General features: G+C 36.9%; 2 protein-coding genes across 3 annotated transcripts; both read right to left on the reverse strand.

Moving 5' to 3' along the window:
• Positions 1–269: 269 nt before the first annotated feature.
• Positions 270–9844, reverse strand: LOC132632086 (CLP protease regulatory subunit CLPX1, mitochondrial). The gene is made up of 15 exons (XM_060347897.1): positions 8950–9844; positions 8702–8763; positions 8419–8519; positions 7717–7796; positions 5206–5256; positions 4543–4617; positions 4362–4439; positions 3558–3614; positions 3018–3088; positions 2831–2930; positions 2077–2181; positions 1794–1856; positions 1502–1624; positions 551–706; positions 270–450 (listed from the first exon to the last, which is right to left on the reverse strand). The coding sequence occupies exons 1-15, from the start codon at positions 9457–9459 to the stop codon at positions 382–384; spliced, it is 1701 nt and encodes a 566-aa protein (XP_060203880.1). The 5' UTR covers positions 9460–9844; the 3' UTR covers positions 270–381.
• Positions 9845–11034: 1190 nt separating this feature from the next.
• LOC132632087 (uncharacterized) lies at positions 11035–23064 on the reverse strand. 2 transcript variants are annotated; one of them, XM_060347898.1, is made up of 13 exons: positions 20178–23063; positions 18881–19005; positions 18585–18684; positions 18261–18393; positions 18107–18170; positions 16799–17558; positions 15914–16243; positions 15148–15651; positions 14996–15068; positions 14812–14897; positions 13779–13898; positions 12587–12657; positions 11035–11376 (listed from the first exon to the last, which is right to left on the reverse strand). In XM_060347898.1, the coding sequence occupies exons 1-13, from the start codon at positions 22743–22745 to the stop codon at positions 11280–11282; spliced, it is 5031 nt and encodes a 1676-aa protein (XP_060203881.1). In that variant the 5' UTR covers positions 22746–23063; the 3' UTR covers positions 11035–11279. The 2 variants fall into 2 exon arrangements, with proteins under 2 accessions (XP_060203881.1, XP_060203882.1); XM_060347899.1 differs by lacking the exon at positions 11035–11376 and adding an exon at positions 11403–11818 and having other exon boundaries at positions 20178–23064.
• Positions 23065–24423: the final 1359 nt, after the last annotated feature.

Below are 24423 nucleotides of genomic sequence, written 5' to 3' on the forward strand. Positions count from 1 at the left end.
AAAAGTGGCCAGTGAGACTATTTCTACCCAAAATACCTAAAGAGGGCCATTTAGAGAAACAATGTTCCAAACGCTATGATATATAAGGAACAACAGAAAAGAATGAGAAGACTTCCTCTGTCCTAACCCTTTCTAAAGGATGACTAGAACATGAGAGCCAAGAGGAAAGTTGAGACGGGTGGTTCTAACTACAGAACTATTATTATTTTTAATCAATAACTTCAGAATTATAGCTCGAGTAGATCTAAGAATAAATAGCAAGATAACAGTTAAAAAAAAAATGCAGTATGAAACCACATTAGAGCTTATTAAATAACAATGTTTATAAGAATCTAGATTACTGTACACAAGTGAGACCAGAAATACACCTCACACAATCATTTACAAAGCAACAATGGAAGGAAGCTCTTGTTCCGCCTCCTGGTCTCCATCAGACCCCTCCATGTTTGTCTGTAGTAATGCAACATGAAAAACGACCGTTAATCTAATAATTCTACACTGTGTTTGCAATAAATCATCAAATATTAGATCATGCCAGGTTAAACTTCACCTCAGAATCCTTTGATCTATTCTGTGAAAAGTAGCGGTCAAATGCACCCTTGCCATAAAGAATTTTACCACCACAACCTCGCGCCTCAGTTCCTACAGACTCCTCATCAACTACAACGGCATCTATTACATGATCGCCTGTTCTGACATCAGGTATCTGCAAGACATACAAATCAGAAACATACTAGCAGAAGGAATGACAAAAAGAAATAAAGTAAGGGACAAATTGGTTTTTAGGGACTCAGGCTACAGCTTATTTAGAATGCATCTCCCAAGGCTATTTATTTTATATTTTGTTTAATGGTCCTCCAGATTTTAATTAATTGTTTTTTGTTTATTAGTTACTCCCTGTGTCCTAATTTATGTGACACAATTTCCTTTTTAGTCAGTCCCAAAAAGAATGAGACATTTCTATAGTTAATAACAATTTAACTTTAAACTTCTCATTTTATCCCTAATGAGAATATTTATAGCCACACAAATATCTATGACTTATTTAGACCACAAGTTTTAGAATCTTCCTTTTATTCTTAAATTCCGTGTCCCGACAAACACCACCACATAAAACTTTCATAGTATACCTAGTGAAAACCAACAAGTATTTGCCATCAACTCAGTACATACTTTATAATATTGTGCACAGAGTCCAACCTGCATGTTCTAAGCACAATAACAGAGACATTCAGAATTTGGGATAAACATCACAGCCTGATAAATTTTCTTTTAAACATTACGTTCAGCAGATCATCCCCGGTGAAAGAGTACAGTAAAACGATCCATATTTGAATACGATCATGTAAAGCTGTGTAGTTTACATAATGAACTAATTCATTTCCAGGTCAGCATAACAACTACAGAACATATATTCTGAACAGTTCTCACTAGACGCTGTAGGTCCACAGAGAAAAAGAAGGGGGGGGGGGGGGGGGGGGGGGGGAAGCTTACTACATACCTCATACATAGCATCCATCAAAATGTTCTCCAATATGGATCGCAATCCACGAGCACCAGTATTTTTAGATATTGCTTTCCTAGCTATCAATCTTAATGCATCTTCAGCGAAATGCAGCTTTACCTGACAAAGAAGTCTCCAAGTATGAGAGAAGTAACATTCTGATAAAATCAAAGGGAACCTAGAAAAGCTTCAACCTGCTCCATGCCCAAGTCAGAGAGAGTCTAAAAAGGATAAAAGGATGCGTCTTTCTGCATAGCCGAAAAAGATCCTAAGAGAGGCAGACACTCACCCCGTTCATTTGGAACATCTTTTTGTACTGCTTCCCTAACGCATTTTTTGGCTCAGTTAGAACCTGCAAACAACCGAAACAGTGAGAAGAGAAAAATCTATCTAAATTTGGCATATAGTCTCTGGATGGAAGTCTGAAAGACTAAACCCAATGGCATAACTAATGTACAACAATTTCCACCTTATTCATGCGAAAGAAGACCCAGCTTTCCATACAAATCATAATAATGTGCACAAGGCAAATAGTGCTAAAGAACCAAGTTACGGGAAACATTAGTCATTACCTGCACAAGTTGATCCTCAGTTAAAGCTGACAGACTAACAAGGATGGGGAATCGCCCGACAAACTCAGGTATCAGACCATAAGATATTAGGTCACTGCTTTCAACCTGCATAACAGGAGAATTACGTACTATGATTAGTAAATACTTCAAAACCATACCGAAAAAGAAAAAAAAAAGTAGATAAAGAGCAAAATTGGTCATAGAACTATCCATATTTCAAAAAATAAAACTTATTTAGAAAATACATGACGTACTATATGGGGTCAGAAATTTTTCCATATTAAAGTGACAAAATAGTACATTTAAAGATCTCAGTCAAATATCACTTTATTTAACTGACATGACCTAAAAAAAGGTCAATCACTTTGGGCCAGAGGAAGTAAATAAATACAAGCACATACAACTCTGCATCTGCTCAAACTACAAATGCAGGGAAAACGCAAATTCCAGAAAAAGGTGTTGGATGTGCAGAAGAATAATGATAACTAATAGTAATAACACAGTTTCACATCACGGCACATCGGTAAATTACTATCTCAATTCAACTTGTCGCATACATTTGACTTCATCTGATGCACATGTAACTAATTTCATTGACCAATAAACACAGCAATTCATAGACATTAGTTTCTCAATGCAGATAATATGGAGCTACATACTATCATGCAAAATACATCCACAATCAAGCTAAAAATACTCTTAGTATATGCAGTCTGGAAGATCAGCCAAGCTGCCAGGGTTCAGAAGAACTTACTGTCTCCAATAATGATGATGTCACCACAGCACTTGTAACACCACCAGTCCTCATGTTTGTGCGAACTGGTGCACCAAACCCTATAGAAGAATCTTGGCGCCTGAAAACATCAAGAAGTATATCAGGAATAAGGTGAATATCAGACTAAAGGAAAGAGATAATAACTATGCTGCGAAAGTTGTAAGACCTTTCTGAGATTGTTTTCTCCAAGTCAATGAAGGCACCACCGCATATGAAGAGAATATCTTTGGTATCAATCTGTAATGACATAAACAATTAGGCTATGAGAAACAGTAAAACCTAGCCTACCAAACAAAAAAGGGTCATCCAACGATATGAAAAGCGCAGAGTTAACAAATAAGTAAATAGATAAACTTGGATAAAAGAATTAATCAAACATCTCTTAGCTTGTTATTCCAGAACAATTATCATTCACCCGCTAACAGAAGGCTAAATAAAACAGTTACTATACCTCAGTTATGAAATCCGTAATAATACAAAGGTAAAGCACTTCATCCTAAAGCCGAGCTCATAAGCACATCAAAATATCTTAGTTTGGTACAAATCCCTATCCATTTGAAGACTGTTAAGACTACAGAGCCAAGAAATAAACATTTTTGCTTCCAGCATACTCCAAATTCTTCTTTTTTTGATTGGCACACTCCAAATTCTTCTTGATTGTGGAATAAATATCTTAATCCCAAAATGAAATGCTTTTATAAACTACCTGAATATTATCCCCTCTAGGGTGCTTCCGAGCTCCCTTCTCTGGCACATTGACAATCTGCAACAGAAAGCTTATTAAAGAAAGCTAATTATAGTAACAAACAAATGATGTAACCATTCATTTTTTCGATCATTACAACTGAACTATACAGCAAACCATGATCCGTTATAGCAAGTCTACTCAATAAAATAGTCAGGCCATTCTTTGATCACAACAACTGTTGCACACATCCGGAGATAATATATGAAATGTGAAAATGGGAAGGAAAGAAGAAAAAGAAACCAAACCATTCCTTCCTTTTCCAAATGCTTTGGACACACACAAGATTCAAGTAATTCTAATAATTATCTTCAGAATAGAGAAGAAAGAGGAATGAATGTTACAAGAGGAAACCACCAGTTCTGGAGTAAAACTAGCAGAAAGGGCAAAATGACTCACAATTAGCACATGCAGACTGTTGCAGAAAACAAAAAAGGACAAGAAACAAGTATCGAGGCCGCCAGCAAGATAAAAGTTATTTCATAGTTGATGAGCCACATTCAGACAGTCAGTGGGATCGAAAAGATAGCAGCTACATAGTTCAGCAAGATAAAGCAACCAACTCCAAGGTTCCAACTCTCAAGTAATCCTTCCATAACAGCCTGGTTATTGTCATATACAAAAGCTATTTTTCTAGTAATGTTAATTGGCAGTTAGCAGTCAAAGTTGCTTCTACATTTGCAACCTTAAATAATATCCACATTTGGTAACAGATTGCGGGGATCAATTCATCATTAACAAGCAAAAACTAAGCTATACACTTACTGTTCCTTCAAGCATCTTCAACAATGCCTGCTGGACGCCCTCTCCCGAGACATCTCTACTAATGTTGAGGCTTTCAGCCTGGAAATATCAGCATAAGAGGAATCAGCTAAACCGACACATGAGAAGTCGCCACTGAAGTTTAATCTGAAAAGACAAAAAACACTCATAAGTCAACATTAACCTTTTTCGTGATCTTGTCAACTTCATCAATATACACTATGCCTTGCTGAGCAGCTGCTACATTATAGTCAGCAACCTGAAATAAAATCAGACCACAGTAATTAATTGATAACTCATATCAAGGCTAGAAATCACTGGAAAGGATGCACAACAGTCTTGAGTTCCAATTAAGAAGCAAGAGCATTTCACAGGTAGTAACCACTTTTCTTTCCTCCATTTGTAAGTTCGCTTGGTTAGATATTGCAGTGATTTCTGGAGAAAATGTGACAATATTGTATGATATGCAGATAATTAGACGCGTACAAACAGAAAAAAATGATAGAAACGGAAAAGAAAAAGGTTGCAGTTGGTGCTATAGACTTCTGGCCACCTAATTGCTGAGGGACAAAAGATCCTACATCTATTTCTTGTACTATGTCTTTTGTTACACAAAGTTCAAAAAAATACGCCAGTAAAATAGAATAAATTAGAACATTTTCTTATATGCAGAGACTTCTTCTGTCACATTCTGCAAAATCATCAGACAAAAAGTAATCTATATTACATCCCAAAAGGTAGTCTGGAACCCCCCCCCCCCCCCCCCCCCCCTAAAGTCAGTTAGGAAAACGAAAATAGGATTAGAACGATATATTAAGATTAGAGACTCAACAGGTTTAGTACTTACAGTGAGGAGCTTATATAGGATAGATTCCACATCTTCCCCAACATATCCGGCCTGCAGACAAAAGTATTCTCATTGAACGGATTTCTCAAAACAAGTATTATCATTAAATGGAAACCCACAGCTTAAGGACTTTTATCTCGGTGACAGCTATTTTTAATGGTAATTTCACGTGATTTTTACTACTCTACTTCTATGAAAGACTTCAATGATTAAGCTCTGGAAACAGGGTAAGCAAGGAATAGTAAACATGTTCAGACCAAATTAACCTAGCCACCAGGAAATTCTAGTTATTATAGACTTAAATTAACAGTGGCATCTCATTTCATGATGGCCTAAAGTTAGGGTATGAAGTGTCATCTGATCTATTCACATCCTTAGGAGTCAATAGTGTTGGAATGATAGATGAGGAACAACCTATTTATTTTTGTCTTCAGGCTAGTAATAACACTCTGAAAGGTAGACTCATGAAGTTAAATAGTTCCAGAAAGTTGAACTGTGAAATTTGGGTGTAATGGAACAATTTGCCTAATCGTCATGAGATAAGCTATTCTTTATTCTCCATCTTCTTACAGGTTCACTTCTTCAACTTCATTTCTCATCGTTTACATTTCAGCTTCAAAGGAGAACCATCACCATGACTTTCCTTTGGGGACCAAAAGCAAGTGAATAGGAATATGGAATGGGGTCCTGGATAAAATTGAAAAGAAACTAACGAGCTGAAAAAGTCAATATCTTTCAATGGGTGGTAGACTAATTTTGATCAATTCAGTTCTTGATGCTCTACCTACATATATGATGTCATTATTTCCAATCCCAGGGAATGTTTTGAACAGGATAGATGTTTTGAGAAGGAATTTCTCCAGGGAAGGAAACAGTGACAAAAAGAAGTATCACCTGGCTAAATGGAGATCTATCATAGTCAGCAAAAAGGAAGGGGGATTGGGCATAAAAAATTTGAAATCCCAGAATCAAAGTTTGATGGTGAAATGGTTATGGAGATTTGCTAGTGATGAAGAATCATTATGGAAAGAGGTGATCAAAGAATAGTACGACATCATCATGAACAAGGTAAGCTTTAAAGTTGGAAATGGCATGAAGATATCTTTTGGGAGGATAAATGGCTAGGTCAAGGATCTCTGAAACAACTCTTTCCAGATCTGCATATTTTATCTCAGCAGCAACATGCAACAATTGGGGAGATATGGAGCAGCGAAGGATGGAATTTGTTCTTTAGAAGATGCTTGAATGATTGGGAAATAGATAGGCTGACAGAATTCCTCAAAACTCTAGAGCTATTCACAGGAATCACAACTTCCGAGGATAGCATCAAGTGGCAAGGAAATAATCAAGGAAAGTTCTCAGTCAGATCAGCCTACAAAGAATTCAACCTTTTCAACAATCAGATCGGGTGTTGGCCTTGGAAGATGATATGGAAAGTCAAAGTTCCCTATAAAGTATCTTGTTTTACATGGCTACTAGCTAGAGGAAAAGCACCCACACTGGACAATCTTTGTAAGAGAGGTCATCATCTATGTTCTAGTTGTTCCAGTTGTTTTCTATGTAGTGAGGAACCTGAGACAATTAATCATCTGTTCTTGCACTGTAAACTGACTGAACAACTATGGAGGATCTTCCTCAATTATAGGGGGATTCTCTGGACCATGCCAAGTAAGTTAGTTGATGTGCTAGCATTCTGGAACAGAGAAGGCAGTAATGCAATTCAGGAAATGAGATGGAAGATTATTCCAGCTTGCATTTGGTGGACAATTTGGGAAGAGAGAAACCAAAGAAGTTTTGAAGACAAAGCCAACCATTTCCAGAAGATTAAAATGAAGTGTTTAGGGCTGTTCTACTTTTGGTGTAAAGGAATAGGTTTAGAAGAAAATGAATCAATCTCTGATGTATTAGAATCCTTGTGAGATAGACACAGGATCAGATGCTTACCCTTTTGTAATCTGTAATTAGGGGGACTACACAGTTTCGTGTAGTCTCTATATATATAAATATACAAATATGTTACCTTCTCAAAAAAAAAAAAAAAGGAATTCCTCACATGCATCAATCTACCATATGGTCTTCAATGACAACATTAGTGCTTAAAATGCTTAAAATGCTTAAAACTTCCAATAGATGAGACGTTTCTCCCGCGTTCTACGTTTACACTGGAAAAAAAAACTGCAAAACCAACTCACTTCTAGCTCCAAAAGAGCTGATTCAGATTTCTCACCATACAGAGCCTAAACCCAACCTCCAACAGACTATTTGCAGACGGTTCCCCAGGGGATCTCTAATGTTCAAACTATTTAATACAATATATATGCAAGAGTAACAAATATACGAGGGGGAAATTATGTATTAAAATATTTAAATAAGAAATTTGGAATTTAAGGACAGTGTTGACATAATTTACATAGAAGGGGACAAGATCTTGGAAAAGATTGATTCTGTGCAAAGATTATTAAGTTAAGAACTGTTTCCTATCTCTACCAAGGTGACAGGATAAGAGCATACCTGAGTTAGAGTCGTAGCATCTGCTATTACAAATGGAACATTCACCAATCGAGCTAAGGTCTTGGCAAGTAAGGTTTTTCCTGTCCTTGATATGACACCAAATACTCAAGTGAAAAAGTAATATTTTTAACAATTAAGTACTGTACATTTAACAATGACAATGACAAATTGGCAGTATTTAACTCTATAAAGTCACCTCCACCCCCCCAAAAAAAGGAAGAAGAGAGGAAGGCACTCAAGATAAGTTGATGGGCTAAAAGGATAAAACGAATAAACAAGAACGATGAATTCAAATTTCTTTATCATTAGCATTAAAGCAAATTTCATGTGGACTTTACCCTACCTTATCCGGAAAAAACAGAAGCAAAATTCATGTGGACTCACATCGTCGGCCTTAATGTACATAATTAAATCTGAAATTATTTAGCTATCAGTGGCACATGTTTAGCTCTTTGCATAATGAAGCAAACAATGAGCATTAGCTTGACCCCATCATATCAGCACTATTACCAAGTAACTAGCACTTCTCGGCATCTTCAGGGAAAAAATTCATAACTACGAAAAAGAAGAAGGCAAGCGAAAGGGAGAAACAGTTTCTCAGCTGATGAATCTAAAGTTCCAACATGTGAAAAGCATAACCTAAAATGTTTTTTAACCACATGTTAGACTTCAAGGAGCACAATGGACCATTAAAAAGATTACCTGAACCTGTTGGCCCCATTAGAAGGATGTTACTCTTCTCAAGCTCCACAGACTCATTTTCTGCTCCATCTGCCTTTTCACTACTCTCATTTCCTGCAGACCTAGGTTACCACATTTAAACAATAGCATTAGAAAAGTAGCAAATGCCTACATCAGGCATTTCCATCTCTGAGTTCCAATGGCCCAAATAGCTTCATCTTGCATGTCACATGGAAAAAACATAAAGAACACGGAAGGGGGTTGGCAAAAAGAGCATGGAAATTATGCAGCGTTAAAAACTAACCACTTATGTGAAGAGTCATTATATATTCTCTTGTAATGATTATATACAGCTACAGACAGAACCTGCAATCACAAATTGAACCACAAAATGATAAAGAAAGTCACTCTAGCAGCTCAAAAATAGTCTCTTTCGCTAAAATCTCAAGCACCCATGGACACAAAATTAATTCTTTCATATTATAATCAACAAAGCAAGCATAAAAACCACAACTTAACTATCTTTATCTATAATTCAAGCATAAAGATTACCTTTTTAGCTCTCTCCTGTCCAATTACAAACTTATCAAGCCCTTTACACAGTTGCTTTGGGGTAGGAAATTGATTACCCAAATTGGATCCACCCCAAGACCCATCTTTTGACCCGGAACCAAACCCACCTCCAGAACCCGACCCGGTACCTTCCCCTTCACCAACCTGAACAAACTTTACACCTGGACGAACCACAATTCCCTCACCAGGTGGTTGCCAAATCTCAGGTGGATCCCCATAGTTACTTGACATACTAAGTTTCTTTTTATTTGAGTTCTTGAAATTATCATTACATCTTTCAACAAATTCACCACGAAATGATACAGGCTTAAATAAAGTAGAATTATGACCAGAATTTGAGACCAATTTGTCCCTTTCCCATTTGGCTCTGTTACATAAATGGAAATTGGGCAGACCAGTGTGAAAATCATTGATAATAAAGTATCTAAAATGGGTAATAGCCATAGAGGCTGTGTGTTTAGATGATTTTGATCTAAGTGCAGCTGCCATATTGGTTTACTTCAATAAGGGGAAACAAGAAAAGTGAAATTCTTTAAGGAAAGATTGTTTCTTTATATGTTTGAAGAAGATATGGATGATGATTATGATTTCAAGATTGAAGTTTTGTTGGAAAAGAGGAGACTCTTGTGGGGTTTGGGAGATAATCCATAAGACAAACAAGAAGTGAAATTCAGAAATTTTATGTTTTGAGGAATTTTGGGATTTGAGTGTGTTTTAGAGAAGTGAATGAGGATTTTCTAGAGAAGTATCAATAACCAAAGAGGGAAAAGAAGGCAAAGAAATGATAGTTACTTTGGGGAATATCTATACATGGCGTATTCTGTAACAATGTACATGAAGTGAGCAACGATGTCGTACTGACTCTCTTCATTCCTTGTCACACTCCTTTCTCGTTTTTGGTTTGAGTTGTTAGGGGGTGTTTTGGGGTGGTTGGGTGGGGAGGGGGGGTGGGGGGAAGGTCGGTAGGTTCATCTTCATTAGTCATTACACCCTCATCTTTGTACGGGGGTGTTTAATTGGGCCGACGTTTTAAAAATAAAAATAGACTATGCAAATTTATGATCTAAAACAAATTATAAAAGATTGTGTAGTTAGAAATCATTTCATTAAGGGTAAAATAGTAAATTTAAAGTTGGATAGTTATTAAATATAAAAAAGCGTTATTCTTTTTGGACCGACTAAAAAAAAAAGAAATGTCGTATAATTTGGGACGGAGGGAGTACTACAAAATTCCTAACCTTTATTCAGATTCTACCTCTTTCACCAAGTTTGTCGAGATTTTGAGAATTTTTAGTAACCTTAATGTTCAGATAAGATTTGCTTATATCTCAACTATTCCATATAGTAAATGTTATATCCGACCAATAAAAATATCAAATAACTTTGTCTACCAAGACGTAGAAAGAAGAAAGAAATTATTTTTGTCTTGGTTGAAATCTGAATCGTTCACTCACCTTTGAAGAATTCGAGAATATTTGAAATCAAACTCTACAAATTTAACTTTTCACTAAGACTATATCTATGCTCTAACGACTTAAACCCTACTACCAAAAAAAAAAGACTTAAAAACCCATGTATCAGCAATGTAAATTCGATAACTTGGTGAACTGAAATCTATTTTACTGAAAGGGAAAACGTACAGCTCTGTCATGACAATATATGCTAGAGATTCAGTAAGCTGGTTAAGTGTATAACGGGATGGTTAACAAAGCAGTTAAAGTACACTCATGACTCAACTCATTCCGGGTCATTGAGCTGGAAATATTGTCTTTTTCTTTTTTTCTTTTTGCTCTATGAATTCGGTATTAAAAATCCGCTAGCTTTAACTAATTTAAAATCTCACTTGACTAAGACCCACAAGAGCGAAAGCTCAAACTCAAAATCTCTAGCGAAGGAATCTCATCTTTTCCCACCACCTCTTCGGAATTGAAATATTATACTATCTCCTCTTGATTCTCCTCTCTCTCTCTCTCTCCTCTCTGCATTTGTTCTTCTTGTCTTCCATCTGCCAATAAAGTAGAATGTTGTAATATTTCATTGACAATAATTATATTTGCACTTGGATTGAATATCAATGAGATATTCTTTCTACTCTGGCATTTCCTGTGAATGTGAGTCCATTACAAGCTTCAATGAGCTATAAAGACATCTACAAAAATGTCTCGGACAGATTACTTTACAGAGGCGAAAAATAAGAACATAAAAATAGAAATGCCTCCCAATGCAATCAAAAGACTAGACTCGAAAAGAATATTCTCTAAAAATTGAAAATCCTCAAATTTAACAAAAGCAGCCTTCATTCTTGGTTACTACAGCTGATGGATCCCATCCAGGCCTTCTGCAATGGAGCTCCCAGTTTCGGCAGGTTGTTCTTGCTGTTGCAATTCATCACAAGATTGAGGAAAACTGCCAAATGAAATACAAAGTTGCTCATTCCAGGAGGATGAATATTAAAGACTCAAATTTCAACATGCCTCAGATCAACCATTTAACCACAAGATATTATGCAACAGAAATACTGACATCTTTTCTTTGGACAAAGAGGCAGTAGCTGAAGAGACGCACCGCTCTGAGAAGGGCCAAAAGTTTCTACGGGTTGGCCACTATGTCAAAGAAAAACTACCATTTTACTGATATTTGGGGCAAAATCACTATATATAAGAAGCAATAACACGATGATTAGGTCAACTGGCCGACTTACTAAATAGATATTTATTTTCACCCTTTTGTGAACTTAAATTTTTGTCTATCGACATTCCTATCACCCTAGAGACAGAGAAATTGTGGTTCCATGAATTCTTGAGTCCATTTCATTGAAGGTGTCTCCCTAGAGCTCCAACTGGAAGTTCTGCATCGTTATCAATTACAATCATTCAGGAGATGCTGGTGGCTTATAGTGTGAACATCTAATTTCACCTGAACTAGCTCAGCTGTCTAAGTAATGACTGATTAAATTTCTGACCCAGTTGGTCAAAAACAGTTGAGGAATGTAAAGCATTGGACTGAAACTCGGATGAGAATACCACAAAGAAGGAGCCGAACTTTTGGGAAGAAATCCGGGAAAATTTGATTAGAACTTTTATCCGCACTGCCCTACTTCTCCAGTGTAATAATAAGTTCATTTCTTATTTAAATATGCATCATTTTCAGCAAATACGTTTGTCCAAGAAATCAGAATAAACTGACATCCTTTGTCTTTTGGCAGTGCGATTACACCTGACATTCAAGAAACAGTTACCAGTTTATATTATTTACAGATTTTTTTTTTTTTTTTAAATACTGGTCAGATGAGCTTCACACCTATTGTGGTAGCTGACATTCAACTCCGGGATCTCCAGGTTGTTGTTTCTATTCTCAACCACTAGGTGATCCCCTTGGTGACGTTTACAGGTAGTATCGCTTAAGACTCAAAACAATCACAAGAAAATCAAGTTTGCATTGTAAGACAAATCTGGATGACATCTTTCTTTCGTGAAAGCCTCGTGAATACACAAACCTAGTTAAGCCCAGAAATTTGTCATAAATTCAGTAATCGATCACACTGGTGTAATTATTTTCCTTTTCACAGAAACATGAGAAAGCGATGAAGAACATGACCAAGTAACAAAAAACTTACTTAAGTTTTGACAACAGGTTTGTGGCTTCATTAACAGCAACACTGGCAGCATAAAGCCCCAACTTCTTCACCTATAATAATATCATCAAACAATCATTTAAAACAGTCATTTATACAAAAGATTAGGACATCTGAAGAGCATGATTCATCACATTTTTCCAGTTTCGTACCAGGCAGCAACAAAATAGTAAGCAGTAAAAGATACCCATTTTTTTATGACAAGCAGTAAAAGATACCCATCACTTACTTTGAGCCATTAAGTGCCAGATGTGAATCAAGAAACCAGAAAGAACTAATTGATCAAGTCTGATTTTCCATTCAGAAAGTGCAGATTGTCAAATGTCACAATCATTAATACCTACATTTGACTGCCATAAATACAGGGCAAAGAATAATGGATGGACGATATCTTGAGTTTGAATCATTGAGCAAAATGTCAAATATATTTTCAAGCCAGGTCAAACTCACAGAACACGTATAGGTCCAGAGGGTGAAGATTGAACCAATCAAAAAAGGGAGAAAAAGGAGCTAAACTAGAAAACATGGTGCCAGCGGTAACTTCAATGCTTAAGCTTTACACTACACACACGCGCACAATATTAAGTGCCATCATTTGACCATGAAAAAGAAGTCCAAGCTAGCAAAAGATTCTCAAATCAGACAGCATTTCCTAATGATAACTGCACCACCTGCGTTTAATTTAATTGAAGAGATGAATAATCCTTCTTACATTTGCTAGCAAATGTCTTCTACTTTCTTCAGGAATGTACGGTCCAATAATTTGGCAAAGCTATGACATTGATGTATGGGAACTGTATTAGACAAATCTACTGAAAATGTTCAAATAAAGTCCATCTCTCAAAGTCACGTGAATTGCTAGTCAACGTATACAAGGAAAATACTATGTATATTTACAATTCTTCTACAGATCCTTTTTTAAAGAAAAAGCAAAGGATAGAATGTAAAACTGGAATGGTGGAGATGTATTAATGTCCCTTTTATATGTTGTTGTTGTTATATGTTTCAGAAAAGCTTCAGGGTTTTGTTCGGGGTCCTAATTCTACTAACACTCGGTCATAATCTTCTTTAGCAGACAGAAGTATCTTCCTGTGATTTACTAATGCATAGTGACGAAAAGAGACTGTTGAATTCAGATATCAATTGTGATGTAATATGCAATAAATGATTGTACCTCCAATACATCTTGCTTAGATCGGTGGGTTTTGGGGAGCAAGCGGAATTCCTCCGTCAAGCGAATACACTCTTGAACATTTTCCGGGGATACAAAGTCAACAGCAACCTTGATACATGACTGTCAAAGTATAATAGCAGTAGATGAATGATAGAATCAATACCATGTGCAGTACATCAAAATGTGAACACAGATAGAAGCAGCAATATTAATATCTTACCAATCAAAGTATCAGGAATAACATTTGTAATATCGCATATATTATATCTCATATAGCATTAATATTTGTAAAAGTGGCTACAACTAGTATTAATTCCAGAACCCGTTGAAGAAAGAAAGATTGCAAGGACCTGAGAAGAGCTACAGTAGAAAGACACTCCCGGAAACTATTCTAGCCAGATTCAGATTCAACTTAGATCAAATTCCAAGAGAAGAGAGCTCAGAGTTTGCTTCAGTCATAAGGCTTCTTAAAGTCTGAAGCTCAGACAAAGCAAAGCAGACATTTGGCTCGAAGTCATGAATCAGATTCAAAATTCTCTTACTATAGCAATATTGGACTATTTTTAGTAATGTCTTATCACATTATCGTGCACTGTCAAACTATAACAGATTTTGATCTTCTGAAAAAATGCTCCTTTTTGCATATAATTGAATAATATAGTGCTCAGAGCCCCAATAAGTTTGCAGAGTATCAAAACCTCATCTTTTGGCCTAGTTTGAGGTATAACACTGTGAAATTCGACTGAGATATCCTTTGGTTTAGCTCTTCTCAGTTTGAATAGATAGTTTCATTTTAAGTGCTGGGCTGCACCGCCTTTTGGGGGAAAATTGGAGGTGATCAGATATGCTGTAGTTGTCATCTCATCTATAGAAACAACTAGCAGTGCACTATACTAAAGGCAAGGGGAACTAACAAGATCAATCCATTTGATAACATAACAAACACACGGGAAATTTAGGTACAACCATACTACTGATGAAATACAAAACATCTGATACTTCAAAGTGTGTAAAGTTACACTGGGACTTTCACCTGTCTATTTCTCACTTGATGTGGGCATCCTGCAGGAATAAAAACAGCTTCACCAAGGTACTGCTCAAACGTCCATGGCTCGACGTCTGTAGAGCACAAGAGGGAGAAGGGGTGGGATTAGATACCCCTCCAAAGTCATTACCTACTATTTTTCAGAATCAACCAAGGAAAAAAGGATTCTTACTGAACTCCTCCTTCAGCTGCTTTTTGTGCTTCTCATTCAAATAGAATGTCTGGTCATGGATAGGGTGAATAACCTAAGAGTGAAAGCAAGGAGTAAATTCAACGACTCTGCACTGTGTGATATTATCAAACTTGAAGTGCAAGAATACGTACTGAAGCCACAGGAGCATTGTTAATATGGTGAAATTCTCTCCAATGCCTCCTCAAATATTCTATTAACTTGGGTACATCTTGTCTGCGAAAGATGTCCCATACTGCACCCCCACATTCCACTTTTGCACAATCTTGCTCAAATTCGAAGGCTACATTTGCTTCTGCTAGTGCCAAGGCGTTGGTACTTGGGTTTATCTCATTGGGTAGAGAAGTTCTACCAGAAATATCAGCGCACTTCACATCAGAAATTATGTTTTCTCCTTTATCAAAATCTTTCCCTTTGTCCATAGTTTCCAATAAGCAACTTTTGTTATCCTCAGTGCTTTCCTGATAATAAAAGTCAGATCCACTTCTGTCAAATCTTTGATGAGAATCTGGTGCCGCAGCTATGCCTGGACAAAGTTCCTTTGAATCTTCAACCCCATGTCGCTTCCTTAGTTTCTCAATGATTTCATGTTGCTCGTGATTAACATTTACTTTGGTTGTATGAGTCAATATGTTGACCTGAAGAACACACACAAAAACTTACTGTTTTATTGGTGTAACATGATAATTGCAAATGACACAGAGGCCATGATAGACTTTTTGAGCTCATTACATAACCTGCAGTGAGGATTTCCAATGTAAATACTTCGCAGCAGTTTGCTGCTTTTTAGTAACAATACTTTTACCAATCAAAAATAAAAAACACATGTAGAGGCAAAATAAAATCAGTCAAACAGGAACGTGGAATAGATTAATCGAACAGTTGCTGGAATGAGCATACCGCATCAGAGATATCACAGTGCAACTTTGAGACAGAATCACCTCTCCCAAGCTCTTCTTGATATCCATAAGCAATATAAGTTTTAGGTCCTAAGTCTGGCTTCAAAGCAGTATCGGGAAGCTTAGTGGCCAAATTTAGAAGACCGTGTCTAGGATGAGTGTATTCACTGAAGGGAAGCATAGCAAAAAAGTCAGCTCCATGCCTCGGCAAACATTCTTCAAAAGAATTAGCCGGAGGCCAATCCTTCAGTTTTAAAATTTCTGGCCACCCATTGTGATGCCTGCGACCCTCCAAGTAGCCCTTGAAGAACTGATGAATATTTATCTCAACCTGCATCATATAATAATAACAATAACAGCACAGCAATAACACCAGTAAATTCATTTTAAGGTAAACCAGCACATCATGATCCTTGTAAGGTGCAAATAACAAAGACAAATCAATATAGCAAATTAGCAACAACCTAACAGGGAATTTAATTGCCAATTCTAGACTTCTTTTTTTATTTTTTTGGATAATTTTTCCAACTCTAATCAGGTAATGGGAAACTGCAGTTTTATCAGCTAGGGTAAAAGACGCAAGAGACCAACTAGGAGATGATGGGGCAAAATCACGCAAAAGATAATCTCCCAGTTTAAAATTCATTTTAGATGGAAAAAAGGTTCAACTGCATTCAGCCTGCGGAGTTCAAATTAAGAAGTAGCCATGATGAACAATGCAATGAAATTTGACGGGAATAAGAATTACAGAAAGGAATTTAGTAACGCGTGATATATCTGGTGGACTTTAGGACCAAACAGAGGATGCATAAGAGAACTTGAGAACTCAAATCATGTGACTGTCTCCTTTCCCCTAAGGGGTAATTTACACAAATCAAACGCATACCTGACACCAATCCAAGCAATCAATGGACTTGACACAGAAAGCCTCCCCTTCCAGTTTTTTGCTTGCGTTTCTGAAGGCCCTCCACATTACCATTGGCTCCCAGCTAAGACCAGAGGCCTTAGCTTGTGCATTTCTAACTATTACAGGTTCACCAGCCCTCCAATGCATTTGAAAATGCTCAAACTCATTACCATCAATGTGAACAGCATTAGGACAGTACAGAAAATTATCTTGGCTGTTGTTCCTAAAAGATGCTTGTCTTACTTGACAGTGGTTATCACCATTTTGGACACAAGTGGTAGCAAGACAAAAGGAACACCCATGTGATAAATCTATATCTGGAAGGTGGTAGTTGCATGTTAGGGCCTCAGCACTATGAATTAGTTGGTCTACCCAATTTGCTTCAAAGATACGCCTTAGAGCCATTAAAGAAGAACCACAACCACCACGCTCTTTAGGAGGACAAGGTATGCTGCCATCAGAATTGGCTCTCCAGTCAGCAACATCAAAGGATATGTAAGTTGGACAACCATTAGCAAGGAGGCTCTCTGGACTTCTCCAACCATCTGCAGGAATTTTTCCCTTCAAAGCTGTGATATGACTAGCTTCCACCGACTTGCTGAGAGATGAGCTGGCTTCAGTAGCTCCAGGTAGGGCACCCTCTCTAAGTTCCCGACAACAATTGACACAGATATCGTAAGAGCAATCAGGATTTGGGCAGCTTCTATGGAAATTGACAATCGATGTGTTGCAATTATCACTGCCAAATAAGGAACCATGCATCATTACAGCTATTGTATCATGACAAAACAGACCTCTGGAAATAGTAAACATTTTGTGTAAGCTTACATATCCTTTCTTCAAGAATAAACAAATAAAAACAAAAGAATATGGTCAACAGAAACTACATTTCCAACTAATAAAAGCATATTGCTGAAACTTTGAGCAACCGCAGACACACTACCTTTCTTTATGTAATTAACCGCAGACAATTACTGTTCATAAATCAAAGGTCAAAGAAATCCTTGGGTATCAAAGTAGGAGGTAAAATGATCAGGAGAAATGAACAAGGCAGCTTCAAGAAACAGATCATGTAAGCCAGGGCTGCTGGGTTAATGAACAGACCAGAAACAAAATTTACTTTAACAGAAAGATATTTGAACAATCAATCCCACTCTTTACTCCCATGAAGAAACAACTTACATCTTATGTCCCCATAGATGAATTTATAATACCTTATAAAATATTATACATGGTGTCTGAGCATAGATGGTTGCCAAAAGAAATTTCTTATTTGGGGGACCATACCAAAATACTCGATCATCATCATCAATGACTGATTTAGTAACGTCTTCTTCTGTCAACTGAACACCTGAAACAACAGAGACCAGAAACATCACTGAACATTCTGAGCCACCAACCACAAGCAAACTTGAAACTATCCAAAAGAATTAAATAGTACCACGAATGTTTGCTTCCACATCTAGCTCAAACCTTTGCTCCTTTTGAATATGTCTGAGGAGGGGCAGAATGTTGGATAGCAAGTAAAGTGAACCCTCCAATCTCATATTTTCATCAGTTTCTTTGCAGCAGTCCTGTAACCCTAACAACCTAGTTATTTCCATACCAACTTGGGGTGTTGCATGAATGACAATTATTTATCAAAAGAATCCTTATCAAAAATTTACTTTATCAATAGAAAAAACAGCTCAGTTGTTTTGTAATATCAGCACCTGCACTATAAATACATGATCATACAAGAGGTAAATTTAACTTGTTCACAGACCTTTAAGAGGACATCTGTTTGAAGGCAAAGTCCGCAATTGCATATCCCAAAACAGAAAGGACATTTGTGCTCTACTTCATCTTTTGTTCTATCTGGATACCTATTCATTATCACAACATCTTAGAAAACTTTACTAGCAACCTCGATCAGAATTAACATAGTTTAAAGTTTAAAATGTTATAACAATAACGAGCATCTACCATTCACCTATAAGAAAAAACCCACTGCAGAGTGCAGACCAACAGATATAGAATCTTTCTCTTTTGGTTTGTGACAAAGGAGGTTAATTTCATTACCACTTCGCAATGCAATCGTCGCAATAGCGTTTTCTTTTGCATCTTGAACAAAGAACAACAGAAGCTTTATGTTTTCTGCACTGATGACACAATAAGTTCCGCCGATCCTTCCAACTGATAGCGTCCTACATATAGATAGCTCATTAGGACACAGTTTCAAATTTAAGCCACATGCTATATCTGCCACAATATCCCCAATTTGCCTACTGATAGCGTCCTACATATAGATAGCTCATTAGGACACAGTTTCAAATTTAAGCCGCATGCTATATCTGCCACAATATCCCCAATTTGCCTACTAAATCAATGAAAGTAACTTTAATGGCACTTGATTCCTCTTTCCAGGAGCACACTCATTTTATGCTTCAAAATATAGGAGAAGCTTTCCTGTTCAAGCTCAGTTCAAATTATTATAATGACCATCTGTGACAAATGAACTCATATGATAGAGCCATAACTCGAGCTATTTTAACTCCATGAACAGTGTCAGATATCACTTATTTGAGAAATCGAGCATGAACAAAAGTTGGATTGAGAATTATGTGCAGTAAATTGGATTCAGAATTATGTGCAGATACTAATGAGTATGCAAAAGAAAGCAAGATTCCCAACTTTCCTAAGGAAATTGGCCTCTGTGTTTTGATCAGACGAAACAGTTCTGATAATCAATGGTCCATGCCAGCATAGTGAAGCAGACAATGGATACTGCTGGACGTATAACTATATAATAGAGTCATAACTCGAGCTTTTTTTTACTCTGCGAACAGTGTCAGATATCACTTATTTGAGAAATCGAGCACGAACAAAAGTTGGATTGAGAATTATATGCAGACACTAATGAGTATGCAAAAGAAAACAAGATTCCCCACTTTCCTAAGGAAGTTGGCCTCTGTGTTTTGATACGTCCAGCAGTATCCATTGTCTGCTTCACTATTTAGACGGACCATTGATTATCAGAACTGTTTCCTCTGATCAAAATCTCTTGCCTCACATGAATCTAACCACCAAAGACTAGCAGGTTTCATAAATGGCAGGAGGCAATTTGTTGTATATAGTTGCCTATGGTAAACCCAAAAACTTTCCTAGGTCTCTAATTGCAATGAGACAATAAACAAATTCTAATAAACTATAACTTCAGTTTGCAGCTCTTAAGTTTTATTTATATTTGAACTTCATCACAAAAAAAAAAAAAAAACAAAAAATTATATTTGACCGTTTAGATTCAGCTTTTAACATATAAAAATCCATACAAATCATAACAAGAAGACAGATACGTTCAGGAAGAAGAGATCCTGACCAATACTCCTTGCTGTATCAGTCCACTTGTTCCTGCATTTGCGCTAAGTTCCTGCTCTTCTATGCATTCAGAGACAATAGCAATTTTCTTCTTACCATTTAAACCCTTCGGCCTCCCTCTGCGCTTAACCATCCTACTAACAGCATTCTGACAACTAACTTGACAAGGAAATCCCAGATTGAAAGCAAATGCCTTTTTCTTGTTTTTTGAACCTTTTGGTCTACCTCTGCCAACTCTCCTCTTAACGACCCCACCTCCCTCAGCATACAACAAAATAGATTCACCTGATAGTCCCACATTTTTGGTGGCAACAGGAAGCTTGCCAGAATATTGCACTTTCTGCTCAGCTTGACTACCTCCTCCATCATCACGCACTATAAGTGCTCCTGCAGTTTTGTTATTTTCTTCACTCTTAATTTTTGCTTTCTTATTTTTTGAACCTTTAGGTCGTCCACGTCTTTTCTTTCGTTTGGAGCTCAAATTTACCCCATTACTATCAGTAGCAATTTCACCAGTAATTCCCTGAATTTCTACAGCATCAAATTCTACTTTCTTTTTGTTTTTCAAGCCCTTTGGCCTCCCTCGCTTCCGCTTAGTAACCCCATTCTCACAAGGCATGAAGTTAGCAGTATTAGCTTTCACGTCCTGCTCCACTTCAATCCTAACAGCTGTTTGTTTCTTATTCTCTGAATATTTCACCCTTCCTCGGCATTTCTTCTGCTTAACCGTCTTCCTGGTGCCATCTTCTTCAGCAGCATTGACAAATGCGTGCTGATTCTCGCCAGATTCAACAATCTTATTCTCATTATGTAAGCCTTGGAGCAGGCTGCAGCTATCCTTCTTAGCAATAGTAACTTCGCTTGCCATATTCTCATGTTCCTTCCTGATATTCATCGCTCCAACTCCACTACCAGAATAAACATCACTGGAGCTGCTTATAATAGTTTTCTTTTTATTCTTTGAACCCTTTGGCCGGCCAAGGACACCCTTCCTTCTGACTGCTCTAACTGCAGAAACCAAAGCAACTTCATTCAGGTCTTCCCTATTTTCTTCAGTTAAAAGAATTCCCTTTTCAGCCACATTTATCCTCATAGTACTCACATCTTGTCCTCTATTATTGAAATTAGCATCAATCAAATTACCGCCAGTAGTTCTCTTCTTATTTTTTGAGCCCTTGGGCCGCCCACGCCTCTCCTTCTTGAATATCCTCTCTCCATTACCAATAGCTACAAATTTTCTCGTTTCATTATCTTCCTTCCTGACTGCATCCGTGTATCCATCTCCATTATTAGTAATAGTATCACTTGAATGACCTAGCATAACTTTTCCCTTGGAATTTGAACCGCTGGATCTGCCACTCCTGTTCTTCTTCTTGACTACCATCCCTTCTTCCTCATTCAGAAGTACTCCACTTTGACCAGCCATACTGATTCTTTTCTCATTCTCGCCCTGGCATACAACATCTACTTCATGTCCACTAGTAGCATTAGCATTACTCCAATAGCCTAATGTGATTTCCTTCTTAGTCTTTGAACCCCTGGGCCGGCCTCGCTTGACTATATCTTCTTTGTAACCTCGAACAAACTCATTCACTTTCCCTGCATTTTCCACAGACATAAAAGTCTTCCCTTTATTGCTATCAATATCCTTGCTTCCACCTCCATTGCGATGAGGAACAGTCAGACAACCTATCAAGACTTTCTTCTTATTCATAGAGCCCTTGGGCCGACCAACTTTCTTCTTAGTCCTGGAGCCCTTGGGCCGACCAGCTTTCTTCTTGACTATTTCATTGTCTCCAGAAACTTGATTTGCGCTTATCCCAATATCACCAGCTGCAACAATGTCAGTTCTAGACATTTCCTTTTCAACAATAACATCTGTATCTCTATTTCCAACACAAGTATCACCTATTGGTAACACTACCCCCGTTTCATCACCAGTAGCAGTTTTCTTCGCATTCTGTGAACCCTTCGGCCTTCCTCGACCTCTCTTCTCCCTTTCATCCCCGTCGTTCTCAATTCTCCTTTCTTGATACTCCCCATTTTGTTCAATATTTTTCTTTTTGTCTTTAGAACCGTTGGGCCTTCGTCCAACATTCTTCTTCTCCATAAGCATTTCACTACTGCTATTAGCTAAGCCAACTACAATTGGAAATTCCTCACTATCTCCAATGCTTCTCATCTTATTCTTGGAACTCTTCGGCTTGCCTACTCGCTTCTTCTTCTTCATAAGCATTTCACCACTGCCATTGACTAAGTCAACCGCAATTGACAATTCCACACTATCTCCAACCTTTCTCTTCTTATTCTTGGAACCTTTCGGCCTGCCAATTCGCTTCTCCTTCTTCATAACAACACCTTGTCCATTACCATCCATCAAGCTAACTTCACCTGAAATTCCCACATTTTCTTCAACACTTTTCCTGTTATTCTTAGAACCCTTTGGTCTTCCCCTTTTCTTGGAACTTATCACACTAGCATTAGCTACTACATTTTCCACAAAAGGTACCACAACTTGCTGAATTTCAGTATCTAATACTATATCCTGCTTCTCACTCAATTCTTCCATAACTCTGATGAAAAAAAAAAAAAACTCAAACTCTGATTATCAGTGGACACCCTTTTTTCATATCATTCTTTATTTAGTTTGTGTATTTTAACATAAAACCCTAAAAAAAACCACCAAAACAACTCACCAGACCCCTTAAACTTCCCAAGAAAAAAGAAACCCAAAGAAAAAGTTGCAGCCTTTAAAGAGACTAATGAATAAAGGGACCACAAGGGGAATTCATGAAGGATTAATGGTGCTGTTACATTTGGAGCAAGACTAAACGACTCACCTCTTTTTTCTTTTTCTTTTTTCAGCTGAAGCATAAAATAATAAAACTGACTAATATGGGTACCTGGTTTTATAGACTTGTTAGTAAAGTCATTGAGTAAATTGAGTACCTGTTTTTTTTTATTAGTTCAACTAGTTATCTGAGGCCCGTGTTAAGCCCGAGTCCAAACTCAAGATATAAAAGTAGATATTTTAACTAAAAAAATATAATTTGTATTAATATAAGTGTACAACAACAACAACAACAGCCATATAACCATTGTAGTCCCACAAGTGGGTAGTTATATAAAAGAAAAAATTTCATTCCACTCCTTTAATATTTTAACTTCCATTTTGATGAAATTTTTACTTCAAATCAAATGTGGAGCCAGAATTTGACATTTATAACTTATGTATCCTAATTTTCTGAAGTTATTTAGTTCTAAATAAATAATCTATACATAGTTAATGAACTTTTAAGACAAATACATAATTTAACTTGTGCAGCGAATGGAGCTGCTTCTCTCTTAATTAGGGATTAGGGGTTCGAACATGGATATGGAAAAAATCTTTGGAGGAAGAGCTCCCCCCGAAGAGGCGCGATACAGTGCGAATTATCTGGATTAATTGGGCTCAAATGCGGATATCGAGCACCAACCAGAAAACCAAAGAACATGAAAAATGAGGTAGGAGGTTCGTTAGCTTTTGAAAAGTAGACCTTAAAAACAAAAAATAAAAAAATTTACTTAAATAAATAAGATTAGGACCTAAAAGTAATTAATTAAAAAAAATAAAAAAAAATGGAAATTATTGTGAGGACTACAAAAATCCCCAGATTCGATAGCTTTTGAAAAGTAGACCTTAAAAATAAAAAACCAAAAAATTGACTTAAATAAATAAGATTAGGACCTAAAAGTAATTAATTAAAAAGTTTTTAAAAAATTGGGAAATTATTGTGAGGACTACAAAAGTCCTCACATTTGCTCCTATATTATATATATAGTAAAATAATATGTTTGCTTAGGGGTGTGATGATAAGGTATGGTCTGGTTTTGAAATTTTGGGTTTGATATTTCAGGTTTTCAATTTTTAAAGGTATATTATACATAGGAATAGTTCAATACTTTTAATTTTAGTTTCTGTTTTATGCGGTAAGATAAGTCAGTAATTATGATTTGTTAGAAAATTATGACTTCGATTTCACCTCTAGTAAATGAAGTGCGAATATAATACTATACAAATTAGATTTACTAGAAACGATAAAAAAAATTATTTGACTTGCCCGTTAATAATTTATTGCCACCTCTAAATAGAGTAGTTGTTTCATTTTTTTATTTTTTTATTTCCCACTCGGTGTTCAGTATCCGTACTGGAGCCCGACTATATCCGAATTCGCGCCGCGTAGAGCCCGTTCAGGGAAAACACTCCC

This window comes from Lycium barbarum, chromosome 3, assembly GCF_019175385.1.
Source record: "Lycium barbarum isolate Lr01 chromosome 3, ASM1917538v2, whole genome shotgun sequence".
NCBI lineage: Eukaryota > Viridiplantae > Streptophyta > Magnoliopsida > Solanales > Solanaceae > Lycium > Lycium barbarum.

Bases quoted from the DNA above. Each gene is read 5' to 3' on its own strand.
- LOC132632086 (XM_060347897.1), bottom strand. From the start codon at position 9,459: ATGGCAGCTGCACTTAGATCAAAATCATCTAAACACACAGCCTCTATG. The intron at 5,257-7,716 runs GTATGCTCTTAT...TTTTGTCTGCAG, and splicing joins ATGCTACGACTCTAACTCAG to GCCGGATATGTTGGGGAAGA. The intron at 2,931-3,017 runs GTCTTACAACTT...TGATGTTTTCAG, and splicing joins GAGAAAACAATCTCAGAAAG to GCGCCAAGATTCTTCTATAG.
- LOC132632087 (XM_060347898.1), bottom strand. From the start codon at position 22,745: ATGGAAGAATTGAGTGAGAAGCAGGATATAGTATTAGATACTGAAATT. The intron at 18,394-18,584 runs GTCTGTGAACAA...TTAGGGTTACAG, and splicing joins AAACAGATGTCCTCTTAAAG to GACTGCTGCAAAGAAACTGA. The intron at 12,658-13,778 runs GTACAATCATTT...ATATTATTATAG, and splicing joins CTAAGCAAGATGTATTGGAG to GTGAAGAAGTTGGGGCTTTA.